The 27,194-nt window shown below is 34.9% G+C and overlaps 2 protein-coding genes across 2 annotated transcripts in view; one reads left to right on the top strand and one right to left on the bottom strand.

Annotated features, from left to right (window-relative positions):
* Positions 1–10,111, bottom strand: part of LOC136036150 (uncharacterized) — a 152,815-nt gene extending 142,704 nt beyond the window's left edge. The window contains exon 1 of the mRNA XM_065718191.1: positions 9,988–10,111. Coding sequence (XP_065574263.1) covers positions 9,988–10,093 — 106 coding nt within the window. The 5' untranslated portion in view covers positions 10,094–10,111. The remainder of the gene's footprint in view (positions 1–9,987) is intronic.
* On the top strand, positions 233–27,041 carry LOC136036151 (uncharacterized). Its single transcript, XM_065718194.1, has 2 exons — positions 233–439; positions 25,553–27,041. The coding sequence occupies exon 2, from the start codon at positions 25,564–25,566 to the stop codon at positions 26,842–26,844; it is 1,281 nt and encodes a 426-aa protein (XP_065574266.1). The 5' UTR covers positions 233–439; positions 25,553–25,563; the 3' UTR covers positions 26,845–27,041.
* Positions 27,042–27,194: the final 153 nt, after the last annotated feature.

Raw genomic sequence — 27,194 nt, 5'->3', positions numbered from 1 at the left:
CGGCAAGAGTTTTGTCATGCGTTTGTGAGCCAGACTATTATACCGAGGGAGGGGGAAGAGGGTGTAAAGCTTCATTTTTTGAATTTTCAATATTTTTCCTGTGTCCCCTATATAAAATCGATTTATTTTTAATAAAGAGCAGTTCCTGGCAATCTGCAAGTGGAATTCTTAAAAGACTGCCAAAAGAGTATATACCACAATTTACCATAAAGATAAGTCAAGTATTCATAACTACCAGTGGTTTGCACCTACGCAGGTATATCTATACCCGCTGGTTTAAAGGTTATAGTAGACTGGACAGGAAAAGTCGGCGTACTATTGAGCTAGGCACAGTGGTTATTTTATGAATGGTATGCTGTTAGTTAGCCAAGGTGAGCGGAAAGAAGCACGTTGAATTGGATAATGGATACCTGTGCGATATATATGGAATAATAAATTGGTAAGGTTAAAATTAGGAATTGTAGAAGAAAATTTTAGTTTTACTCGATTTTTGGTAAACTTTCTGATTAACAGAATGTTGAAAGAGGAAAAAAATAAAAAATACCTTAAGAATCAGAATTCCTTCCTTGCTCCAAATATAACTTTCATTTGTGTTCAACTACCCTTACCCTCCCCCAATTTGCAAATATATAGCTCGAATTGAATGTTTGCAATGCATTTTCCATAATTTGACAACTCGTTAAATCAATCAAGCAGTTCATAGTTTAAGGAGCGATTGGCCCAATAGTAACCGAAACTAATAAAAATGAAATTTTAATTATAAAAGATAAGACAAAAACATTGGCTTTATCTGATGCCTTCATAGATATAGCATTTATTTTGGTTAATCTTAGCCTACCTTTCAAAAGCTGTGGTCATGAGTAAATTCGCTTGATTTTTGAAAAAGAGAGAAACACCCTCAAAAAGTCAATCAGCATACCAGAGAATCCTATTGTAGAGGTTTCAAGCTCCTATTATGCATAAATGTGGATTTTTTTTTTACCAGAAGAAAGATGACAGATGTGTGTTCGTTTGTTTATTGTTTTTCTCAGGGATGGTCGTATCGAATCAAATGGTCCTGAAACATTGGGAGAGTGCTCATTCGAACGAAAATCAAAAGTTCTAATGTTCTTTTGAGGGACCGAAAATACAGAAGGGCAACACGCCCCCTCCTATGCTTTTTTATTCCTCCAAACACGTCTGATCAAAATTTTGAGGTATCCACTGGATTCACCACAGCTATAAGGCCAATAACTTTGCGTTTGGGGCTTACATTATCTCCCATAGTCCCTGGGGAAAGGAATGTAAGTTTTGCAATTTGCCATATGTTCACATATAGTATTTGTTACTGGGAAATATAGGGATTTTTTAAGGGGGGGAGAGATCGGTCAATGTTCCTATTACCTGAACAATTGTTTAGGGTCATGAGACTATTGTTAATAGATGCATTTTGACTTTTTGAACATCTTTTCTCTCTTGCAAAACTACCGCAAACTCACCGTTATGGAGTTATTCCGGTCTAAATATCCTGTATTTACACATACAGAATTGCAATCATTGTGTTGCGGAGCAACACTACTGCTTTCGTATTTTTTTTTTTTTTTTTTTTTTCACCGTGATCAGCGACCTGTAGCTCCGAAGTGGTAAGAGTTAAAAATTTGAGATTTTTCAGAGGGAAGGGAAACGTGAAACAGAGTAAAAAAGTTCCAGAGAAGTTCCTAAAATTTCTAACAGTTTTCCATAAAAAAAATAAAACCGTTTTTTTCTTAGAAACTCTGCGTTCGATGTTTGGCGTCAAGTTAAGACGACCCTAGCTTCGGAAATAAACTTGTTAGAAATACAGTTATGCTGAACTCATGTAGAACTTTCATTTGTCTCTTCGAGAACCGGAGCACAAAATTCCGTAGCTCTTACAGATTTCCCGGAAATAATTCCGGAAAAGTCCATCTCGTTCCGATTTTTTTTGGAATTTTCTCAAATTTTCGATTTTGATGTTTCTTATATTTTTATCGAGTAGTGCTATGAAAAGTATGCAAGAAGAAGTGAAGTGTTCTATATACCAAGTTGCTTCGTTCTCTAAGAAATAATTTCCGAAGTTTCGACGTTCTAGAGGTAACTTCTGTTCTGGACCAGCTAGAATTTTTTTTTCCAACGCGGTTCGACAGGTCTCGATCTCCTAACAACTGGAGCTTACAATAGTTTCTCCGAAATAAAATTCCTTCTTTGGGTTTTTCTATTTGGAAGTTTTGTCATGCCCTCGGGGCAATTTAAATTTTTTGGTGAATTTGGTTTGTTTTATTTTTTCCTAGCTTAGACCATCAAAAGTTAAGCAGAAAACTATAAGACGTTATTTCCGTATCTCTTTCAGATTTCCCGGAAATAATTCCCGAAATGTGCGTCTCGAAACATAATACTTCGAATTGGCGTCAAGTTAAGACGGCCCTAGTTTCTGAAGTAAACGTTTTAGAGATAAAATAATTATGAACTGATATAGAAATTTTATTGATGTTTTCGAGAACTGAAGCATGAAATTCCGTAGCTCTTACAGATTTCCCGGAAATAATTCCGGAAAAGTCAATCTCGTTCCGATTTTTTGAAATTTTCTTAAATTTTCGATTTTGATGTCTATTTTATTTTTATCGAGTAGTGCTATGAAAGTTATGCAAAAAGAAGTGAAGTGTTCTTTATACCAAGTTGCTTCGTTCTCTTAGAAATAATTTCCGAAGTTTTTCTCGTTTATTTCTGGACCAGCTAAACATTTTACCAAACTCAGTTTAGTAGGAGCTCGAAATAAAACCATATCAAAGATGCTTCAAGATAACAATCGAAGCCGCATTAGAAAAATGTCCTCTGAAGGACATAATGGAGACTGTTGCTCCGCAACTGTGTCCCGTAGGGTACAGTTGCACGTGTTGCTCCGCAACTGTGCCCTAAGGAACAGGACACAGTTCCTGCAACACTTCCCGTTGCACAGGCAACGGAGGTCTAGTTTCCGTTTTCGTTGATCGGATATTTGAAATCGCGAATTTGTAATAGTTTAGAAACAAATTTGGGCTATATATTTGCACATCAGGGGGGTGGGGTTAAAGCGTAGCATATATTAAATACGTAAACTAACCATTGCTGTATTTAATATATGCTATGCTTTACCCCCCCCCCCCCCCTAATGTGCAAATATATCTAACTCCATAACGGTGAGTTTACGGTAATTTTGCAAGAGAGAAAAGATGTTCAAAAAGTCAAAATGCATCTATTAACAATAGTTTCATGACCCTAAACAATTGTTCAGGTAATAGGAACATTGACCGAGAGTTCTTCCGTGGGTCAAAAAATTCTGAAGGAATTTTCCAGGAAAATTTTTATACAAGGGACAGGAGAAATTAACAGTCAGAAATTAAACAAAAAAAGGTTTTTTTTTAAACAAAAGTAAGGGGCTACATGAAAATTTAAGATGAACAGAAATTACTCCGTATATAGGGATGACTGTCCCTCCTTCAGCCTTCACTCTTTACACTAAAGTTTTAAGTATGTTATTTAAGTATTAAGTAAGTTATTTAAGTATGTTTAAATAACGTCAAGATTTACAGCGTAAAGAGCGGGGTTGAGGAAAGAGCAGCCCTGCTTATATACGGAATAATTTTTCTTCGTCTTAAATTTTCGTGTTGCTCATTACTTTCAGTTGAAAAAACTCTTTTTTAAATTATTTTGAACAGAATTTGCTTACGGAAAGTGCAGTGCAAATACAATTCAGGGTACATATTAGCAAATTAGCGGAGTGGGGTGGGTAAAATTTATTTCAGAGGCAAGTGAATGATATATTTGGACTAGAAACAAAAGAATGATTCTAAAGGTATGTCTATTTCTTAGACTCAGCAATCCCTTAATCGGAAAATTTATCGAATTTTTTGTTTGCTTTCATGTTCTTGCAAGTACATTGAATCAAGGGCGTCAATTGGGGAAGGGGGAGTAAAAATTTTGAAAGTTTTTTTTTGTCTTTTCATTGAAGAATTACTTGAAAATAACAATTTCATTTCATGAAAAACTCCAATGTTTGAACCCTTCTCCTGCATTTTCGTTAAAAGACATTAGGATATTTAAAGACATCAAGATTAAAAGACGTTAGGATGTTAGGAAAGACACTAGGGTAGATATTAGGAAAGACCGATGTTGGTTCAGGAACTGAATTAAACTCTTTTGTTGGAATTTGACATTAAATTCCTTTTATTTCATATTTTTACGTTCCCATGGTATACCTCGCCCCAGATTATGAGGCCCAAAACCGCTAGTGATGGAGAAAAGTTCATTCAGAGGAGGGGGGTAGGAGTTATACTAATTTCCTAAAATCTGAATATTTTAGAAAGTATTCTTTAATTTTTTTTTATGCTTCATTTATATTGTATATTTTCGCTGTTTTTTTTTTCACAAAGTTTTGGTAACTCCCCGCCCCTTTCCCCGTAACATATTCTTGTACCTCTGCTTGTCCTGATTGGAAAAGAAAGAAACAAGCAGGATTTGAACATACTTAGTACAATTCCAAAAAATGAAGTCAGTGACTTTTCAGTCACCTAATATTTTTGTAATATAAACTCAGACAGGCAGGGAAAAGGCTTCTGTAACTGGAGTCTTAGTGAACCTAAGCAATATTTTTATATATAGAGTTACAGGATACGCGATACACTCGAAAATACCAGCTACATGATATGTTAGGCAAAATAATCAAAACTCCTTTTAAACAATAGATACAACCATACAGGGTTTTGTTCTGGAAAAAAAGGCCAGTGGCTTCCTTGACAAGAAATTAAATGAGACTCTTGTAAACCGATTGATAGTTGCGAATTTCCGCCTCATAAAAAAATGTTTAATCGTATTGTCTTGAAATTAATACTTTATCCTTACGTTAATTATACAAATTATGTCTTACTAGTTTCAAAAGTGTTTTATGACGAGAAGGTAGGCAAGCTTGTGTTTCCTGTTTATCCCCTTAATTTTTCACATTTGGACTTTATCCCTGAGAGTTCTGCAAGCTTACAGTGAAAGTTTCTGATTTGAAGATTTGGCTAAGCCAGAGATGGAACCTTTGTTCTTCTTCTGGAGATAAAAGCGCTAGATATATTTCTTTGTGGGGGGAGTGAGGCAGTAGAAAAACCCTCATTTTGTGTCAAATCAAGGAAAAGGTTGTTTTTAATAGTTATTTTATGAATGTTTGAGCCATATCAGGGAGGTATACCCTTTCCAAATAGCATTCTTGAATCTATGACCACCATCATTGTGCATAAAAGCATTTTATATGGCTTTTTTTTGGCCTGTTTTGGCGAGAATAGTGTAGTTCCACGCAACTATTTTTATTTATTTAATTATGCAAATAAAGTTAGCCACAATGCTTGTTGTATGAAACAAGAACACTTATAGCAACTATCGTAAAACAAACAACAGGAAACGAAGCAAAAAGAATAAAAAGCTAAATAAATTTTAAAAAGTGAAGCAAAGATACAAAAACATGTTTGACGGCCTTCTAGATGGTAAACTGGCTACGTAAGAAAATGGAGTGCTGAACAGCAAAGCCTAAATACTGTACTTGCACATTTTTTTTAACTGTTTTATTTTGCTTTGAACTCTGATCTAAATCTTTTCTCATATCACTGTGCAGCCACGTGCGCAGTGAATTGCTTTTGGGGTGGGTACTAGGTCTGAAAGACCGAAAAAAAGACAAGTTAGATAAAAATATTGTAAAAAAAACTAAATAAATTTTAAAAAAGTAAAAACGATACGAAAACATGTTTCACAGCCTACTTGGTAGTAAACTGATTACGTAAGAAAATGGTGTGCTGACCAGCCTAAATAATGAAGTTGAATATTTTTTTTTTAATAATTTGTTTTTCTTTGGACTCTAATCTAAATCTTTCCTAGGGTGGGGTGCTGGGTCTGTAAAACCAAAAAAAAATAGACAAGTTAAATAAAAATATTGTAAAAATTGAGAATTTGTCCTGGCCAGTGGGCTGGGTGATAAACTGCTGGATTAAATAAATGAGAGAATAAAAGTTCGATATTGGCAACGAGCTTGTCTAACGCTTGAATATACCAAATAAAATTTGATACGGTGAAATATTGGCTTGGTTTTTTTGTGGTAAACCTTCTCAAGTTTCTACTTGGTATTCGTATGCACGACATTCACTATCTTAGTTTATTATGGGCAATGACACGGCAGCTTGGAAATCCAGTTTTACCTATTAAAAAAACGTTTAAATTAAGAAGCAGACTGTTACATCATGTTACTTCCTACAGTGCTGTTCATCTTTGTCTGTAAAGGCTTCATTATTCCTTTCCCTTTGTTCTTCCGCTTTTTTCAGCTATTGTCTTCTTTATTTAAAATAGTTCTCTAATAGGGAGCATGTGTAAGTCTAAAAACTAGTGTGGTCAGTAAATCTTAAAAAAAAAAAACAATCCTATAATAACCATATATTTATTTGGTCTTTGAAATGAAGCTTCGTTAAAAATTTCTCGGCGTTGCTGTTTTTATACGCTTCCCTTCATTTTTAGATTGACTTAAATTACCGATTTATTTTTAAATCGGTAATTAACCGATGTATTTTTACTGATTTAACTTAATGTCTCTAGAAATGAAATTGGAAGTCCCTAGAAACGTCATGTTGACAAAAATTTGTTAGTGACGACCCTGCAATTATTTAAGTTCGTAGCGATTTATCTTGTTGAGGGGGGGGGCAAATAAAAAAGATCAATTGCTGAAAAAAAATAATGAGGAATGTCGTGGATATGTTAAGATTTCGATAATGGCTGGGCATGGAAAAATGGTGCAAGCAATCCAAAGGGAGTGATGCTGATGAAAATAAAACATCAAATTTGGCACATTTGAAAATCTTCTGAGCAAAGGCTTTCTTCCCAGTGAAGTATAATTACATCTATTTGTATGTTTTTTTTTTCCATATGGTAAGGGTCACATTGAACCAGTGGTTGTAGAATATCGAAAGGAGTATTCAAACGGAAATTGAAAGTATAGTGCCCTTTTCAAGTAGAAAGTTTGATCAGACAACATCAAAGTCACAATCTCTCTAATTTCGGAGGACAAAACAACAATTATGGCCCAAGGAGTGACACGCTGCTGGAAGTTGTAGCTCCCTTTTTAAGTGATCGCAGACCAGGAAAGTCACTACTTCCCTCATCTTGGGGCGCAGATCAACAATTTTGGCCAAAAGAGTGCCGCAATGATATCGATGTAAAATTATGAGACAGAAAATTGATTTAGAACTGTTGATCGAAGAATTTTTGTCGCAATAGAAATTAAGCAAATAAAACAATTTAAACGGTTATTATAGATAATTGTTTTAAGCTTCACTTGACCAAGTTGATAAACTTGAGGCTCTATTAATCTATGTACAGTGGTTTATAGTTGCGCATGAACTATTAGGAGTGAGTTCAGTGGATCTTTCTTGGGGGGATGAACCCCAGGAAATTCATTTTCTACATTAGGGTGAGATATTTTATGACAAATATTGAGGGGAATGTGAAAAATATTGAATGTGAAAAACACTTTGTATATAACATACAATATTCATTTAATTACCCACACAAAAGACGAGGTGGAAGGATATCCCCTATGAACAAGATTTTTTGAAGACCTCCTTCTCATTGAAATATGAAAATAGAGACCATAAAGTGATTTTCTTTTAATCTGTCAGCTGTTCTCTCACTGAGAAATATTTCATTTTAATGGGATGCGCTTTTTCAGGAAAAATTATTATCCTCAAAGCCGTGACCGTATATTATTGAACGGGAGCTCATTCGAAAGGAAAGTTGAACTGGCACATTCGTCCTTAAACATTGCCTATATGTAGTTCATAAAGACAAATCGTTAATATGGACTTCATCAATCAATTAAATAGAAAACACAATTTCCAAATAAAAGTAAATAGCAGAATTAAAACTTAAAACGGGCAGAAATTATTCTGCGTAAAAGGGTGGCTTCGGTAAAAGTAATATATCGGTTTTCTACAAAAAAATGGAATGGCTATATTAGAATTGTCATTCCCCGTCTTTTGGCCCTCTTAGAGCAATAGTTTAATTTTGCGGTAAAAATCGGCAGTAAACCGGCATTTTACTATGGCGCGGTTTTTTTTTTCTACTTAACAAGACACTGGCGTGGCGATTTTCGCTCAAACTTCAAATGAACCTCTTTTCAATATTCTACAACCGCTGGTTTGAACGACTACCGCTGGGGAAAAAGAGAGACACGGAAGTGTCACCCATGCAAAAAGTAATTTTTCTTGTTGTTGAAGGTGGGGAAGTGTGTAAGTCTTTAGCTTAGAGCTTTCGACAATAATGATTCTAATGGCGGACTTTTCCTTTCTATTTGCCGTCATTTTTCAGATTTTTCAAATAATTTAAGAATCTCCAATGATTTGTTTTCGCAATTAGCTTTTACTATTACGTTATGCTTTAGCAATACGTATTAACCCCCAATCACCTTAACATGAAAAATTTTCTCTCTGGACATTTTTGTCTTCATATCGCGTTTTTAAACTGTCGATTACCGTGGGCTGTGGTCTGCTCTTTACTAGGTTGTGGCTATGGCTGCAACCATTAAAAAATCGTTTGGAGTGACAAAATTGCCAAAGAACTCTTCAGTGCTATATAATTCCTGATCAGAAAACTTTACTTTTGCCTTAAAATTATTTTTTAAGCTGTTTAAAAACAAATTGGGAACTATGAAGGTTAAATCCCGGGCGCTAGTTCACGAAAATTTAGGGAGGGGCGAGAATTTTATTCCCTTTTTGCTTAACGAAGATACATAAACAAGTATTTTGCAAAATCTTAGGTTAGGGGGGAATATCCCTACCCTTCTTTCTCCAATTTGTGCCCCTCGTTTGTCCAGTGACAACATTCACAGATTTTTTTTTGAGGGGGGGGGGGCTACACGTTGAGAAATAGAAGAGACGCTACAATGTAAATCCTTCATTTGGCGCTCGGACGTGGTGTTTATGAATATTTATTTGTAATATGCACTATTTGAATACCTGAGGTCACTGAATGGATAATACTTTCATTAAGATCGTCTGGTCACCTTCTGAAATGAAAATTGTAGATTTCGAAAGAGATTTAATGTTAATTTAATTTAGTCTAAAAGTTATATCTCCAGTCTCTTTTGAAGGATTAGCGGTAGTATTGAATTTATGCAAACTCAAATTGACACCTTAGCTGAAACCACTGTTTTTTGTTTTGTTTTTCCAAATTGCCCTTTCAGCAAACTAATTGTGGTCTATGCATCAAAAGACCCTTACATATTGAAGGGGGATGACCTTCAGACACTGATCCCCATCCAACAAGTTCATTAATTTGACTATTTTGAGGAATTCCACCCCCCCACCCCGAAGAAAATCTCGCAAACCAAGCGAGCCTTACCCTTATCATATTTCAGAATTTAATCGCTTTACTGAGCATTTATGGCCTTGGACTCTTGAATAAAGGCTTTTTGCTGCCTATTTGATTCGCTCTGTAGCTCATGTGTTAGCTTGAGCCATTTTTAAGTGGCCGTTGATGCTTTAATAATCTACAGCAATGTTCCAGCCATCACAAATGCCCTTGCTTCGCCTGGACGGTTCTGCATTTAAAAATGCACTTTTAGAATTGTCCCTGATCCTCTCAATACCCTGATCATTTCGAAACAATGTGTGTCTCTCAAGGTATTTTGTAGCTTTTCTGCTGGAAGATAGGATAGGTTTTTTCTCTTGTCAGTTTTAAAACAAACCAGCTTGAACACAAAACATCCAAGCAAAGTTTCCCTTCGTTTTTCTGCCCATCATTATTCCAACTCTACCTCGATAACCTTGTATGAGCAAGCCCCGTCACTTCATGCTTTGGACAACACACTGTCCCAGGAAAACTGCTATTCATTCGAGCGACATAGTTAGCTTTAGAATGTAAAACCCAGCCGGTCAGGCACCACTAGAGCCTGTATTTGTTTCGTCTCTTTTAAAAGATTATAAATAGACTAACCTGCCATGAAAACTGGAATTTCTTTAGGTATATACGTCCTAGATACATATTTTTTCCACTTGTAATTCAACCAAACGCTGATAAAACTCAGTCTAATTTCAGTCATACCAAAACGTAATGCGCAACTAAACTAAGCCTGTAACTATTAAGCTGGTTTGCCTAGTTCTTTGAGAAACGTAATTGAGAACTTAATTGCCCCCTTTCAATTCTTGTGTTGAGTACGAAATCCATCTTCGTGACATCACCAAACTTGTAATTTTATCACAACCTCCAGAAAAAACCTATGTTGGGACCGGTTTTGTTGAAAGATTAATGTTTACTTGTATGTCCATTTTGTTATATCGTGTGTATAGAATTTTAATTGAGATTTTGCGTGCTTTCCATCACATAAGATTGCTAAAGTGGCACTGTTAAGGGGGGGAGGGTAGGTCTACAGCCCCTTTGAAACTTAATGGTTTGTTTTCAATCGGTTATAGTTGTATTTTGTTTAGAACATACAATAAGACAAACTAATTATATATAAAATAAAGATATGCCTTTTTTGTTTTATAAAAAATAGTTACTCAAAGTTTGTGCCAGTTTACAAAGACCTACATTTTGGGTCTAGTTTAAGGCTGAATTATTCATTCGCTGATTTCGGAAATAAATGTAATAGAAAAAAATAGGGCTCTCAAAAATTATGCTTTTTTTCATAGTGCTCAAGACTTCGATAAGAAAATTAATCGAATTTATCTGATCAACACTTTAGCCGTGTTTTAATTTCCGCTGATAACCGGCTTATGACCTACTTTATCATTGCAAGTAAATACGCGCTTTCCCATTCAGAAAACCAATAAGTCAAAATTCAATAAAACATGAATTGTTTTTATCCTTCATCATGCACTGTGTCTACAACGTCAAAAAAAACTTATTTTTCCAAAAAAAGGACATTATTAAAAAAAAATCTTTATTGAAAGTAGGCTTCCCCCCCTTGCATTTGGAGTATCGTCTATGTTAACGTCCTTGAACAAAAAAAAAAAAAACGACAGCGATACTAAAAAATTATATATAACTTTGTCCTAGTTTGTTTGCTCAGAGCTAGCAAGGTAATTTCTTTTTGAGGAACAAAACAAGAAGAGTTTTTCTTGGTGTGCAACTAGCGTCACGCTGCCTTCGCTTCTGTTACTTACAGGCGGACATGAACATCTATTTATTTTGGGAGGGGGCAGTATTCGTCAAAAGAGGAAAATTCGTGGTATCAAGCACGCACCTCCTCTCAAGCGTACTTGCCTGCATGCTGGTGGAAATATTTGGAAATTGAGTAGTTAAGAGATAGCTTTGTTTAATGTTTTATGTCAATGTTCAAACCATTTCCTGGAGAGGGATGTACCATCAATGTTATTGGTTAATGGTGAGCTTGTAACTCAACCCCATACAACTCAATGCCATTCAAGTCAACCCCGTTCATCTCAACCCCAATGCAACTCAAATCTTATTTAATTCGACCCCCGTTTAACTTACCCTCCATTTAATTCAACCCCTGTTTAATTCAATCGCTAATCTAAAAGAAGATTGACTTGAAAGGGGTTGATTTGAACGGGTGGTTGAAATGCATGAGGTTGAATTTTAGGGGGGCTTAGTGAACTAGGGTTGAATATAAAAGGTTCAGTTGCATAGGGACTACATCTTCAAGCTCTGGTTCAGCTTATGTGCAAAACGTAGAATAGAGAAATAAGGGAAACGATAAGCAATGCAACTTTGATCTACATGTCGCCGCAAGTTATGTTACAAAAAAACAGACATGTACAACTGTCTCGAAGGGGATCAGTCAGTCCAATTTGCCCAAACCGCTTATTCGGAAGGGCCTTCTTTTTGAGGCTATTATATTTACTAAGACTTTAAAAGGCACCGAGCACCAGGGACGACATTGTTCGCCCTAAAAATACCTTATATACACAAATTGTTGACAGGATCGATTGGAGGGAGGACTCGGCTATGCAGATTGGAATAGAAACTACCTTGGACTATAGACAAATTGTCATTAGAGATTTTTTGTAGCCAAATTCCCTTCAAAGTAAAGTTACTTCCAAGGAAAGAAAGACAGGGTCTTGGGAATATTAAGAATTCGACCGACCACGGAAGAATTTTTTTCGAAAACTATAGTTCGAAACTTGAGATTTTTAAGTTGAAAACTTGCAACTCACCAAGTAAAACAAATATCAGATATGAACAAGACTTTTATTGTTATACCAACACCTCTTGCAACGTGTTTAATACCAGGGCCTCAAGTTTTTTAGACTCTGCTTGGGATAAAAGTCAAATGGGTCGAATTCAATATATGCCCTTCTCCGTGGTGTAAATTCATGGAATGTTATAAGGAGTGGTGGAGGGGAAGGCAAAACAAATTCTTTCAATCTAAGAGGTTATTTTTCCATCTCATTGGAACTCAAAATAGCAGCTTTTGATTATCAAGATTCCGGTTATCAAGGAATTGAATTGCACCACAGGTCCATGAGTCCATACTTTTATTGTGAATTTTGATCACAAACATTAGTCATTTACGCTTTGATGTATTTTTGTTCTTTAATTGATCTCATAGTAAAGTATCGCTAATAATTTTGTCGTCACTTGAGTTTTTTGAACCGGTTGCTTATGAGCCTAGCTGAATGCCAAGTAAAAGTGTAACTTGCTTGTCTAACTAGTTTGAGTGATTATTAACTGCGCAATTTTAAGGTAATGGCTCTTAATGGTAAATGGAGTCCATCTAATTGTTTTTTGGGTTCACATAGTCCATCCTTATACCAATTCAATTCCAAGTCAAATTGTTCGTTTCTTTTTCTGAATCCTTTTCTGAAGATACTTTGCAGTACGACTTAATGTAAAGATTGCCCCAATATGTTAAAGTGATGTATGTGTTTTTTTCTGTTTTGGCATGAATGGTGCCCTTTTCCGAAAATAAAAGACTGTGTACGGAGTAGGTAACCAGAGCGGAGAAAACTTGACAAATGGTTGCACATTTGTACGGACATTTGTACAAATTTTTACGTTTGTACACGAAGAGAAAGCTTGTGTTGTATATATTCATAAAAACGAAATTATCTTGATAACCATGAACAAACCAATTAGGATATACTCAAATTCTTAAGAAAACTTTCAGAAATGAAGTAATTTGTTTTTAATTTTCTTCATTCAAAGGACATCAGAAAAGATATTAACAACTGGTACGTTACCAGTTTGGTATAGGCCACACAGTAAATTGAGAAAAAAAATTATTGTCTATTTCGACTAGCACTTTTTCTCCAATTAAACTATTTTTTTTTTCGGAAAAAGAATAGTTTTGTAAGAAGCCGTAAAAGTAGTAAAGGATAAGAAAATCATTTTTTATTGAATTTCAATTCATTAGTCGTCCGATTGTAAGCATATGTTTTTGTTCGGAAAGTCACAAGTTACATAATGATTGAGCTGAATCCAATGGTAAAGAAGGTCAGCTTATCAAGGGAAACCAATACAGCTTAAATCTATATCTGGTATATTCAATTAGTCTTCCAATTAAATAATTAAGCATAATGAAAAACATAAAAGGAATGTTTTTTAGTCTTAATTTTCTTTCTTTTTTTCTATTAAACTCAAAAACAGAGCCAGCGTGCAAACTCGTCATAAACCTGGTCCAACCATAGACAGTTGTCGAATCATTGTTTATAGCCTTAGTAATTCTTGTAGTTAATAGAACAAAATTATGACTTAAATATGAGCACCAGGTTTTTATTCAAGGGGCCAGTGGACATGTGTCTGAATATGTACAGAGCAAAGTAGGCTGAAATCAAATATTTATGGATTTGGTCGAGTTCTTTCAAGCTTTTTGTAAGGCTTATCTACTCTTAGCGATTTTTTGGGGGGGGGGCTGGTTCTGGTCTTCACAACTCCATCCCTCACTTCATAAGGGTGCGTATATGCAACATGTGCTTGCAAAACTGGTTGAAATAATTTGACTCATGATATATCCTTATATTTGCCTAATTTTGAAAAAACTAGTGTTTTAGTAAAAACTGATATTAATCGAGTTCTTTGAGGACTAAAGTTGTATACCAAAATTGACTGATGTCATTACCAGTGAATGACTATTGAGAGTCTACGCTCATTTTTCATAATCCTAGAAATATAGGGAAATATCATGAGTTAGTTTATTTGCACCAGTTTTGCAGGCAAATGTTGCATAAACAGAAATCCGTTTTTTTCAAGTTTGTTCTTTATTTTCCATCAGAAAAACTCTTTTTTAAATTAATTTTAAGACCATTTCTTTTCCCCTTTCCAACTATGCACTGTTGATGAAAAATTCAGTGTGATGAAACCTCGAGACGGTTCGTGATTTTTTCTGACTAAACCAGAGGATATAAGTCGTGTGTTAACACTTTTATAAACTTTGAATTAATAGTAAAAAAGAGGAAAGTAATGATAGCATTAATTAGAGAAAATTCAACAAATGTGATTGGGGTCTACCAGGGCCGTAGCCAGGATTTTTGTTGGAAGGTTTGTTTTTATCTAGGGGGGGGAAGCTTCAAAGAGCGCACCGAATTTTTTTTTTGTATGTATTTTTTGTTATGTTTTTACGATTCAGACAAAATGTCAGGGGGGGGTCAAACCCCCTAGCCCCCCTGGATACGGCCTTGCATTCTAATATTTGGAACAAAACAGTGCAACACATTGTTTTACACTTCAGCCATTAGGAGGGTAAAAAAAGAAGAAAAGCAACAAGGAGATGACTTATATCAAATTCCTTTACTGAAATAACATGGAATTACCAAATCTGGTATTCCTCTCCCAGCGCACTAGAAAAAGGGAATAAAAGAAGTCATTAGGAAAATACCATTGAAAGATCGCTAATCTATTTTTTCGTAGTGAGCACCTTTGATCTTAAATTGACTTTATGAGTAACATAATTGGCTTGTAGCCAGTTGTCCTATAAGGAAAAGACGATGTATCTCAAACCGATAAAATAGAATGTGTTATTACAAAGGATTGCGAGTGACGTGTCTTCTGGTGGTTATGCCTGCTATCTTATCCAATAATTCTGCGAAAAAACTCAATTTTTTTTTATTTTGATCTCATATTAAATTGTAAACCACTCGGTATTTATTTTTGGACATGAGGATGTGGTCTTCTGTTTCCAAATTTTATTTTAGATGATGATTGATAAAAAGAAAATTTTATTTTCCCACTCATATCCAGTATTGCCAACGCTTTGAAATAAACTAGAATATATCAGCATTCTGATTTAAATTGTACCGCGAGGTATTGATTCGTATCATCTGAATAGCAGGTTAAAAATTTGCCATAACAAGAAGAAAATCTTCGATAAACTGAAATTTGAACATATATCTGCGTCAGATAGAGCAAGTAAAGCCCAAATGTACCGGAAAATTCGTATTGTATCAAAAAGTTTCCAATTGTACCGCATTTCACCAGACCTCCAGATTGTACCAAAAACGGTAAAAATGTATCCCGTTTGTAAATCCTATTCTACAATAAAATAATGTATAAGGATTTAATGTGCATTAAATTATTGCGCAATGAGTTGCAAACACAATCAATGCATTTCAACTTCAATTTGATTGTTTCCCCACCGAGTCAATCCCACGGAATAAACAGATTTCTAGTGTTAGCCCAAAACTTTAATCACAACCTGTATATATATATATATATATATATATATATATATATATATATATATATATATAACTGTGTGTGTGTATATGTGTATTGTTATATGTTGTATTATAAGAATATTCATCCCCAAGGCAAATAACCGAATCCTGAGCTTTTATCCTCATTTTGTCTGGCAAATTTCAAGTTAAAACCCAGGGGGGATAAGCGGTTCAAACCATGTTTGTCATATACAAGAATCATGACCATAAGGATTGAAAAAAGACAAAGAGGTTCGATTCTAATTGGTGTTTGCTATTTCTTGTATTCTAAACCAGCAGGACTTCGGGTTAGAGACGAAATATGTCTGATGGGAGAGATGGATGAGTCTTTGCAACTTTTTTTTTTGGATTGTAGGGAGTTGAGGGATTTGCGCTTGGAAATATTTGGTAAGGAGGTTGGGGGGGAGAGATTGGATTTCGGAAATTTGAGAAGTAGGTGTTACTTAACTATAAACAATATTGGAAAGTTCGTCCGGGTAGGTATGAGGTATCATGATGTTTTCTTAAATAATTAGTTTAATATCTTTTCAGTCTATGTTTGTTGCTGTATATTTTTTTTTCACTTGTTTTGTGTATGTCACCATGGCCCAATTGAGCTTTTCGTGTGAATAAATCTATCTATCTATCTATGACAGTGAAATTTTGCTAAATCTGTACTCAGTTCTTTTTTCTATTTCTATGGCCGTGATTGTCCTAACGAGAGAGAATAACTAGTATGAAAATAAATGTCCATGACATTTCGAAGAAATGTTATGGACAGAAGGGGAAGTTTGCCGCTCCCCCCAAAAAAACATCTGACTCGTAAAAACAAATCATGTAAAGAAACGCTTTTTTTTATTTTTTTGTAAGCCCCCCAAAAAATCATTCTCTCCCCCATAGCAAACATCCTGGGTACAGCCTTTGTTTGAGCATATTCTAGGTTTTTTTTTAACATGGCTCCTCTTACTCTACCCAAATAGTATCTATCGATCAATATCCTTATCACAATTCTCAATCTTCATGAAAACCATTCCTTTATCAGGACATCCCTCCATCGAGCATATCTGTGCTCTACATCCTTGCGGCTATGTAGTGCAACCTAGTAAAGATCGAGCCACGATCCATGGCAATCGAAAAATTTAGAACACGATTTAAAAAAGTGTCTAGCCATAATTTTTTTCACCTAAACTGATTGAGGATAGTAACTGTTATTTCCATTTATCATTATAGTAAAACAGTTCGGGGTCCCTTGAAAAGACGAAAAGTCTTTTCGTCTTGGTCAAGACGAAAAGTTTGCTATTTGAAACTTGGTAAAAGACCCAAAGTCGCAGTTTTTCAGCACTCCCTCTTCGAAAACTTCGAGGAATCCTTCTTTTTCTCCAATGGTAATGGGGCCATGAAACGTAAAAACTGCATTTGGTGTTATATTTTAATTAAATGACAATGATGCTTTTGTATTGCCACAAAAAATAGGCAAAGATCTTTTGGTCAGATTTGTTTTGTGTATTTAAAAGAATGAGTAAAAATTAAATTTAAAAAGATAGAGTTTCTAACGAAAGTAAAGACTAAGCTTGAAACTTATAACGAACGAAAATTATTACTGAACAATTTATGAAGTTTATATCTATAAAACTGCTTTAAATAAACCGAATCATGATATTTCTTTATATTTGTTAAAGTTTCGAAAAAAATGACCTTTACTGAAAACAAAACACTATAGGATTTTTGGGAACTTGTCTATTACATAAAACCCACTCGAGAAGTGAAGTTTGGTGACAGTAAAATATGATGAAAATAGAATATTTTATTACAAAAATTGTGGTGGTCGTTTGTGAATTATTAAATCGGGATCTTCGGTGTCGGCTGACCGTCTCAAAGACAAAGAAAGTTCATTATTAACACGATTCTTGAGACACCGTTTAATTTGCTTTGACTAGTGACAGAATATAGTGTCTCACCATGGATGTTCAAATTAATGTGAAGTGTGCGTATTTTCTGTACAACAGAAAAACTGTGGGAAAATTGGAGGAATTGGCCATACAGTGGAAATAAATGAATCCTTGTTTACAAAAAGGAAAAATAATGCAGGAAGAATCTTACTGCAACAGTGGGTGTTTGGTGGAGTGTGCCGGGAAAGCGTTGAAAGATTTTTAGTGGATGTCCTCGACCGAGGGGTAGAAACTTTAGTCCGACAAATTAAGCTTAACATAGAGCAAGGATCAAGAATCATTTCAGATTGTTGGATGGGCTACAACACAGCTGAGCTGGAACAACCAGGTGTCAATCATTTGAAAGTGAACCACAAAAATAACTTTGTCGACCCAGAAACCGGTGCCTCTACCCAAAAAGTAGAGATAATATGGGGTTCTGCAAACTGGAGGAACAAACGGTACCGAGATCCACCTCTCCATCATTTACATTCATACTTAGTAGAATACATGTGGCGGGCGGTAGTAAAGGTATAATACCGAGTTCATTTTAATTCGATTATCGAGGACATTTCTGCGTTCTTGGAGTAGTAGTTTTCTCAATTTTGCAAAAAAGTGTTCTGTTTTCGTCATATTTTTTTTTTCATTAGCATTGGCCAAACTTAACTTCTTGAGTGTGTTTTATATAATAGACTAGTACCGATTAAAGTAGAAGTATTACCTTTAGAATATTAGGATTTACTACGCTGTTTTCTTTTTTTACAGTACAAAAATAAAGTTATTTGGGATGTTGCTGCTTGCTTTGATTCAACTTAAATTGGTATGATTTTTTCATTATCATTTTGCAGACGAATCTGGAGTGAGGGTTTCCGGGTAGAGTTAGGATTATAGACTGATTTTAGGAAGTCCCATCGTTGCTTGAAATTCTCTGTATTATCGGCAAGAATAATTGGATTTGTGGAGTTTATATTACAGTTTACTAATTCTTGATTTCAGATAATGCAAAAGTGCTTTTCCACTGTCGAAAATTTTAACTACTAGTTATTGAAAGTTAGGTTTTTGAGGCGAGTGAAATTCCCAGTAAATCAGTCTTTCATTTTGTATACTACCTAATTTTTTCACAACAAAACTATTTATTTTCTAATTGAGTTTGTTTAACATATATATATATATATATATATATATATATATATATATATTTAAATTGTACGCCTAAAGTTCTAAATATTAGTCAGTGAAAGATTATTGAGAGCTTTACAAATTACTCTTTTATTTTCTGCAGGCTAGTTGAGGACTTTTCTCCAAAAACAACATCCTTTTTTCAAGTGGGTTTTCTGTTTTCAGTAAAGGCCTATTTTTCAAAACTCTACAAACATAGGGAAACATCATGAGTCGGTTTATTTCAGGTACTTTTAGAGACATAAGCTGCATAAGCTCTAAAATAATAATTTTAATCATTTTAAGTTTTGTTTCGCTCTTTATTTAATTTTTTCAAAATTTCGTTAAAAGCTCACTTTCATGTTACATTGTTTGAATTGAAGACCCCAAATGAAGATATATACATTGCATTCTGCAATCTAAAGTGAGGATAGAATGAATCAAAACAATCTGCTCGTTCTCTATCTGACCCTTTGTACTAGTTTCATCCACAGAAGAGTGTAAGAACAAACTTAAATTATCAATCGAGTGTCAAGCAGATGTAAAACATAAATCAATTTTGACCATTTAAATAGTTTCGTGCGGCATCTATAATGATGAAGTGAGCTTTTTTAATAATTTCTAATTTAGTTCAAATTTCAAATGAAATCTTTAGTAGTGAAAGCCTGTCATAATGCAAATTATCCTGGGTAAATTTACGATTTTATGCTTCAATTTTTCGTTCTAGTTTTTAATTAATGCCATGAAACTCAGCTAAAACTTGGTCAATAAACTAAAATTACTAAGGAAAACCTTTTAGATAAAAAAGGAAATTCACCATTGGGCTTCAAAACTAATGATAATTTACACTCGATCTACGCCATTTCTATTTTCAGCAATGAATTAGAAATTGAGGAAGTTGCTAAACATGAGGTAGTTTCCGTAACAAGGGGTCCGAAGGTTAAATTTGGGAGATGGAAATGAAAACTCTGGTCGATTTTAAAGAGCCCGTCCGACGATTCATTATGGTTCTGCTTTAAAATTTCAGGAACAAAAGCTCAAAAACTCCAAACATTTCTCTATATAAAACCCTGAACTATGTAAAAAAAAAGAGATAAATAGTATTCTGGCTAAAACGCAGTTTCTTTGATTATCTGACCCTTTTATTGTTCAAATGTTTGGGTTCTTGACTGGTTAAGATTTGAGGTCTGCGCGAGAGAGGATTCTATATAAAGAAGAGTGTTTCTTAATTATTTCCTTCCTTTCCCCCCAGAGATGCTTCCTCATCAACATGTCAAAGTAATGTTAGATTAATAGAGCTCGAAAAGATTTTGATAATGAAATTAATAATGGATCAGATTGCTCTTCATTCGAAAATTTACCTCTTTTATTTTCTGATATATTGAATTTTTGTCAACAGCTGCAGCCACATGTAGTTGAACTTCGCGAAACTTTTCTAACGAGACAAACAGATACCTTTTTCGAAATACCTGGACATATTTTTCACAAATGAGCAATGAATAGATGAGGCTTAGCTATTTACAAACGGCAAGGATACTCAATATGGAATAATAAAGAGTTATTCCGGAATATCAAAGGAATTTCTTTTCCTGGAAATATCCTTACCATCACAGAAAAAAACACCAGTTGGTGAAGTATATCGTCCACCGGCAGGATCTGTCTCTTCATTCTTGGAAGGTTAAGGTCAAATATCTGATCCTCTGAATAAGCAAGGGAATGAAGCTATAGACTTTAAGATCAGTCTAATTCTTTCCTTATCTTCCGGTGCCATCGACCAGCCTGATATAATGGCTGTCTCGAATATATATCCCTCAGCGACGTACCTACCCGAGTAACTTCCACTTGTCATTCATTGATTGACAACATTTTTTCGAGGCTACCTTTAATATAGGCCTCAGTTCTGCTATCTGACAATTCTGATCACTTCCCGTTGCTTACGAATTTTAAGATTCACTAGAAACATCCTAAGCCTAATGTTTCGATTAAGCAGGGGCTCACAACGTAGAAACTAAATGATGAGACTTGGAAGCCTTTCAACAAAACCTGGAGAGTATACGATGGAAAAGTGCTATTTGAGAAATGTCGTTCAATTTTTATGAGAAAATATACGGATCGTCGTTACGAAAAGCGTATATGGGAGATTGGACGGAAAAGTCAACCGTGGGTTAGTAACGATCTGTTCCAGTGTGTTAACTAAAAATAAACTGTTGTCTAATCACATACATGACTTAAGCAAGGCAATGTTTGAGAAATATGAGAATTATAAAAAACGTTTTCGAACAATTTTACGTAAGGCCAAACGAGATTATATTAACGGGAAAATAGCGGTAAGTGACGAAAACCCTAGGAAAACATTGAAGGTTGTTAACTCCTCTTCGTGTCCTTACAGCCCCGACCCGAGCTTTCATTAAAATTAATTGTAGATGGAGAAACTGTAGTTGGAACAGAACACGCTGCAATGCATTGGGAGTATTTTTTCCGAAGGTGACAAAAAAAAAAAAAAAAAAAAAAAAACAGATACACAAAGGAGGTTCTCAAGTTGATCCGGATAATTATAGACCTATATCTACTCTTTCAGTTCATCGAAAGTTTTTGAAAGCCTTTACAGTAGCAGCTACTCCAGTTTTTAAAGAGGAAAAGTTTCTTAATATTTACCGGTTAAGGTTCAGACCAGGGGACTCCGCCCAAGATGCACTAGCGGCTTTGAGCTTATGAATTAAAAAAGCTATGGACTCTAGCCTAATTGCCTACAGCAGGTCTATTTGATATTGGAAAAGCATTCGATAGTATGTTTTCTTTTTGAAAAACTGGAAAGTATAGGGATAAGAGGCGAAGCTTGGGATTGGTTCAGGAATATCTGAAGGACCACAAGATTTATATGGAAAAGGATTCAGGAAACAGTGTACTTAGCAACTATGGTGTCCCCAAAGGCTCAGTAACAGGACCACTGCTGATTATGACCCACTAATTCATGATTTCTCTCCGGCACTAAACCTGGCACGCAAAAATCGTAGCTTCTGTAACTCATGTTATGATGAAGATTTTCTTCAGCCCAAAGATGACGATAATGAGCTTACATCTTTCGCCGATGATACTGTGCTTGTCTGCTGGTAAAAGGATAAGAGGACGCTCATTTCTAAGCTGAGAGATGTGCTGAAGGAGGCATACCTCTGGATAGATTCTAACCAGTGTGGAAAAATCTTGCATTTTATTGTTTTTTCTGGGTCAGGCCTTTCCTTCCAGAACCTTGCAGTATCTAAAATCTAAAGGTCTGATTAGTCGACCAGAAAAGCATTTACCAAAATACCTTTGGGTCGTCCTTTATGAGAACTTGTCATTAATGCATCACATTCAAGTAGTAGAACTGAAGCTATCCCAGAATCTTGGATTAATAAAAAACTGAAGAATACCTTTGCAGCAGAAAATACTGGTACTGCCTTATGAAGCCCCATTTCTAGTAGGCTAAATTAAATAAATAAAAAAAAACTAGTTTTTTCAACTGAAAGTAAGGAACAACATTCAAACTTAAAACGAACATAAATTATTTCGTTTATGAGGGCTTTCGCCCCCTAATCAATACCTCGCTCTTTATGCTGAAGTTCGAATTTTGCTCCAATTTGCTCCAAAACCCCTGAATCAAAAAGAGCGTTTAATTAGAATAAATAGCTCTTTTGAAAGTACTAAAAAACTTTAGTGTCAAGAGCGAGGTATTGACTAGGGGTCGGACGCCCTTATATGCGTAATAATTTCTGTTCGACTTAAGTTTGAATGTTGCTTCTTAATTTCAGTAGAAAAAATATCTTTTTTATTTAATTTCTGATCTTTTTATTTAAATAATGCTGGGAAATCCGGCACCCATTCATTGAAATCTCCCTTTTCCCATGAAAACTTCCTTCTTGGAAAAATCCTCTCACCTGGGTCGATACAATCACCCATGGGAAAAACAAAAACGAACAAATAAACACGCATCTGTGATCTTTCTTCTGGCAAAAAAAAATACAAAATTTCACATTTTTGCGGATAGTAGTTTGAGACCTCTACGGTATGGTTCTCTGATACGCCGAATCTGATGGTGTGATTTTCATGAAGATTCTATGACTTTTGAAGGATCCCCCCCTGTTTTCGAAAATAAAACGAATTTTCTCAGGCTAGTAACTTTTGATGGGTAAGACTAAACTTGATGGAATGTAGAAATCAAGACTAAACTATATATATTTGAAATGAGCATATAAATACGATTCTTTTGATCTATCTATTGGTATCAAAAATTCCGTTTTTTAGAGTTTACGTTACTATTTAGCCGGGTCGCTCCTTGCTTACTGTTCGTTACCACGAACTGTTGGATTGTGAATTGATCTGGCAATCAACCTTCAATTTTCACCTACAAAAACTGAACTCGATTCACAAAAGATGCCTGATATTAATCGAAAAAAAAACAATTGTAAGATTTATTTGCGAAAGAAAATATGGGAACAACTTTAAAATCACTATATTTTTATGGGTTGTGGTATACCCCGTCCCCCATGCTCACATACAAGATTCAGAATAACTAAATCTTAGAAGTCAGTTTTTTGGAAGGGATTAAAATGTAATTATGCAACAATCACATATTTCTACCTTGGGTCCCCAAGGCGTTGAAACAGACTCCCGGCTGAGAAGGTAAAAACTGTAGATGAGTCAGATAACCTTGTTATTTTTTGGGGAAAGGCGAATGGTATGAAATATATTTTATTCATTACTCACTAAGTTGAAATGTAATTAGAAGATTCATCCATAATGCATAGCCATGGTAACAATGAAAGAGAGCCGAAGTGCTAAGAAAAAATTGGAACCAGGGGGTGTTAGTGTGCATACTTTTATGAACAAAAGATGCTGCATGTTTTAATTGTGTAAACAGTGATAAATTAAATACTTATTTTCTTTACTTTTTTCTCTGAAAATTACAAAATTTTGTGACAAAATTTTACAAAGATTTTGGGACAATATTTTGGATCTTCCTGCGAAGGAGTTTGTCTCAGCTTCTTTGACGACCAAGGTAGACAGAAACCAGCAATAGTAGTAAAATTACGTTTAATCCACTTCCAAAACAAAATCAAAACTTCAACTTGATCATTCCATTTTCGGAAGGAGGTTCATTATTGCTGTACTGGGGTAACTGAAAATTGAGCTACTAAATCAGCTCTTGTAGCAATGAGGACCTTTCTCGTGTTGAGTTCAAATCTTAATATGGTAAGAACCAAGATGTTTTATTACAAGAAGGGTTGGACAGTCAGAAAAAAGGAGAATTTTTTTTTAGCCGCAATGAAGCTGACTCGGGTGACTTCGTCACCTCTCCTATCGCCCAACTTGCGACAGTTGGGATTGAAGCCTGGGCCTCGCATTACCAATTAAAGATAAACCCATTGCACTACTACAAAGTATCCTTATATCCTTTGCTCGCACAGCCCCTCGGTTCTCATGAACCAAACAGAGCCTGACCCCACTTTCGTCCGCTCACTTGGCTATGGTTGGCAGCTCGACTCTTTTGGCCCTTGTACACCTTTTGTCATCATATCATCTGCTATTTCTCTTCTTTTTATATTTTTAGGTTTAATAGCCTTTGTCCATTCTCACAGCTTTCCATTCTCGAGGAAAAGTGCACGCACAAGCAAAAGTATATGGACACTAACATCTGCATATGTATATACTAGCAAAAGAGTAGACTTTTCAGCTTGGGAAAAGTCGACTTGGGTTTTCTCACCTTTCCGTGCTGGCTTGGGCTTGGTTAAACTCTAAGCTTCAAACTCGCTCTGGCTAAACTTTCGTTCTTATTCGAAACACAGGCTAACCAGGGACACGCCCAAAGAAATGCTAAAACCGTACAAGAAATCTTTGTGGTCGTTCTGGGTTAAAACTGAAGGATGAGGGTGGTTTTCTATATATGGAATAATGGTTAAGGCCCTAAAGAAAGTGAAGATATTCTTTTAGGAATTTAAAGACTATGCTAGAAGACCAAAAGATCCAGCACTGGAAAGTTGGTGCTATTTGACTAGTTTTTTTTTTCTATAAAATCATCAATGAGAATTTTGATAAAAAATGTTACTTTAAGTGTACTACCACTGAAGCATTTTATGATTCGGATTCAGATGCGTACCAGCTACAACTAGTGGCAAATTGGAGGGATCCAATTTTCTGAAAGAACCCTCTATGCCGTATTTTAGGAGTTGATTGGGATCTTTTCTTTCTAGCTGCAATGGATTGGTGAATTTAAGGGGAGATTTATTTAATATTGGCAATGGTGAATCTCTACTGGAATCGTTAAATTAACCTCCCCTAGATACATAGTGACAATAGATAGCTTTGTTTTAAATCTTATTATTTGCATCTATAATGCTTTTATATTATATTTTACTAATAGTATTATTGATACTATTAGTATATTATTATTAGTATTATTGTATTATCTCCCCTACACCTCTCTATATACACCTCCCCCTAGATACATAGTGACAATAGATAGCTTTGTTTTAAATTTTATTATTTATTATGTATCATTTTTATTGTTATTATATTGTATTACTAAAATTATTGATATTATTAGTATATTATTATTAGTATTATGTTATCAGTATTATTATTATTATGTTTTAAATTTTGCATTTTTATATTTAGAGACATGTAAATAAGAAATTTTCTTTAGTTATTTCAGTCCTGGTTTCTCAATTAGGGGGGGGGGGGATAATTGACCAAAAAACTTGAGTCTCTCCAAAAATTGTCAGCTGAAGAAACAAAAAATGACACTGCCATGACATTGACTAAATTATTTTTTTCCATTTTCAGATCATCCCAAAATGCAGAATTGCCAAGACAGAATCACTCCCGGCCAAAAACCTTATCTCTGTCGTCTTCGTCAAAAAAAGAAAATTCTTCGAAGTGATCACTTAAGCATTGAAAAAGACTTCCCCCGTTTTTATGCCAAATTCCGGGACAAAAGATCAAAAGATAAAAGTTATGAAAATGGCGACCAAAGTGATTTTGGACTATTGTCTTCAGATAATGAAGTTTCGAAAAAGAAATTATATCGGATAAGTCAAGACGCTATGTCTGATATTTTAAATGATGAGAAAAGAATGAGTGCGTTAACCGTTGAAATGCATAAATTAAATAGAAATAATTACAAAGTGGATATGAATAACAACGAGTCATCTAAATTTAACAATCATGCCCCATTAAATCTATCAAGTGATTGCTATGAGTCACATCCTAATTCTACTACAACATGTATCCGTATAAATAGTTCGTTTGACAATAGCAAAAAATCGGCTAAATTAAAGTCCCGCCTAAGTCAGATTAGCTTGTCAGATTCAGGTTACTCAAGTAATCCAGATTTGACTGATAGTCAAGAATTATTGTATGAAACTGACTCAGAAGTTGCTGATTTTCCACCAGTGGTTATTAAAATAGAAGAAAGGTCTCAAGTTCAACAAACAAAGAGGCAAGACTCAAGATTTAGAATACAACTCAATTCTGGAGAGCTATTAAGCGGTCTAGTTGATTATTTTTCTACTTCGAGTTTGCAAACATTGGAAATGTATACACAAAGTGAAGTTTCTAAATCAGATCCAGCAGTTAATCTTTGTTCAATGGAAGGCTCGGATAAAATTTCACGGGTTACGATATCCCCTGATTTCCATGATAGTGACTGTGGAATAGTTCATTCTAATTATAATGTGAGCGTGGGACATGCTCCTAGTGTGGAAATTATTAAGTGTGACAGTGATGAAAATCTATATCAAAGTGGCTCTAAGGAATCACTTAGCTGTGATGATCTGAGTACGTTAAATCTTTCAGAACTGTCTTTAGAGGATTATCTTGACCGGTGGGGCGATAGACGAGAATCAACCCCAGATTTATCTGAAATCTCAGAATCGAGTGTGAAATTGGCATCTGTTGGAATATTTCTTGTTCAAAACTCGTGGCTTATGATACAAGAAGACAGTCACAAGCCACGAAAACTTCCTCGTGTCTTATATTGCCACCCAAAAACAGAAGAAATCCCTGGACGATGGCATCTTATGCAAGACTTGTTAAATGAAAGTGGAACATTGAAAAACAAAGTGATGGCCTCATAAAATTTTGAAGAATTCATTCTTGTTATTCTAGTCATTGTTTAATCGACAAACAACTCTCTTTAAAGAGAGAGTTATGTATTGTCAGTGTACATTATTATGCTAACTCTATTCAGTTTGAATAGAAATTAGCTTTTGTTTGCATGTCTTAATAAAAAATAAAATATTATAGAAAAATATACACCAGGTTTTTTTAATTTGAGATGCACCATAACCTTGGTTAGATTATAATACGCGTAGTTTAGTGGGCCCGGAAAAAGTACTCTCTAAGAAGAAAAAAAATAAGAGACTAATAGATGTTTGCGTTGGAAAAGGAAATACTAGATATTAGGAGTTTTGATCACTGGATATTC

This window comes from Artemia franciscana, chromosome 15 (assembly GCF_032884065.1).
Source record: "Artemia franciscana chromosome 15, ASM3288406v1, whole genome shotgun sequence".
Lineage (NCBI taxonomy): Eukaryota > Metazoa > Arthropoda > Branchiopoda > Anostraca > Artemiidae > Artemia > Artemia franciscana.
Note: the sequence above shows the minus strand (reverse complement) of the source record. Positions and strands in the feature narration are given on the sequence as shown.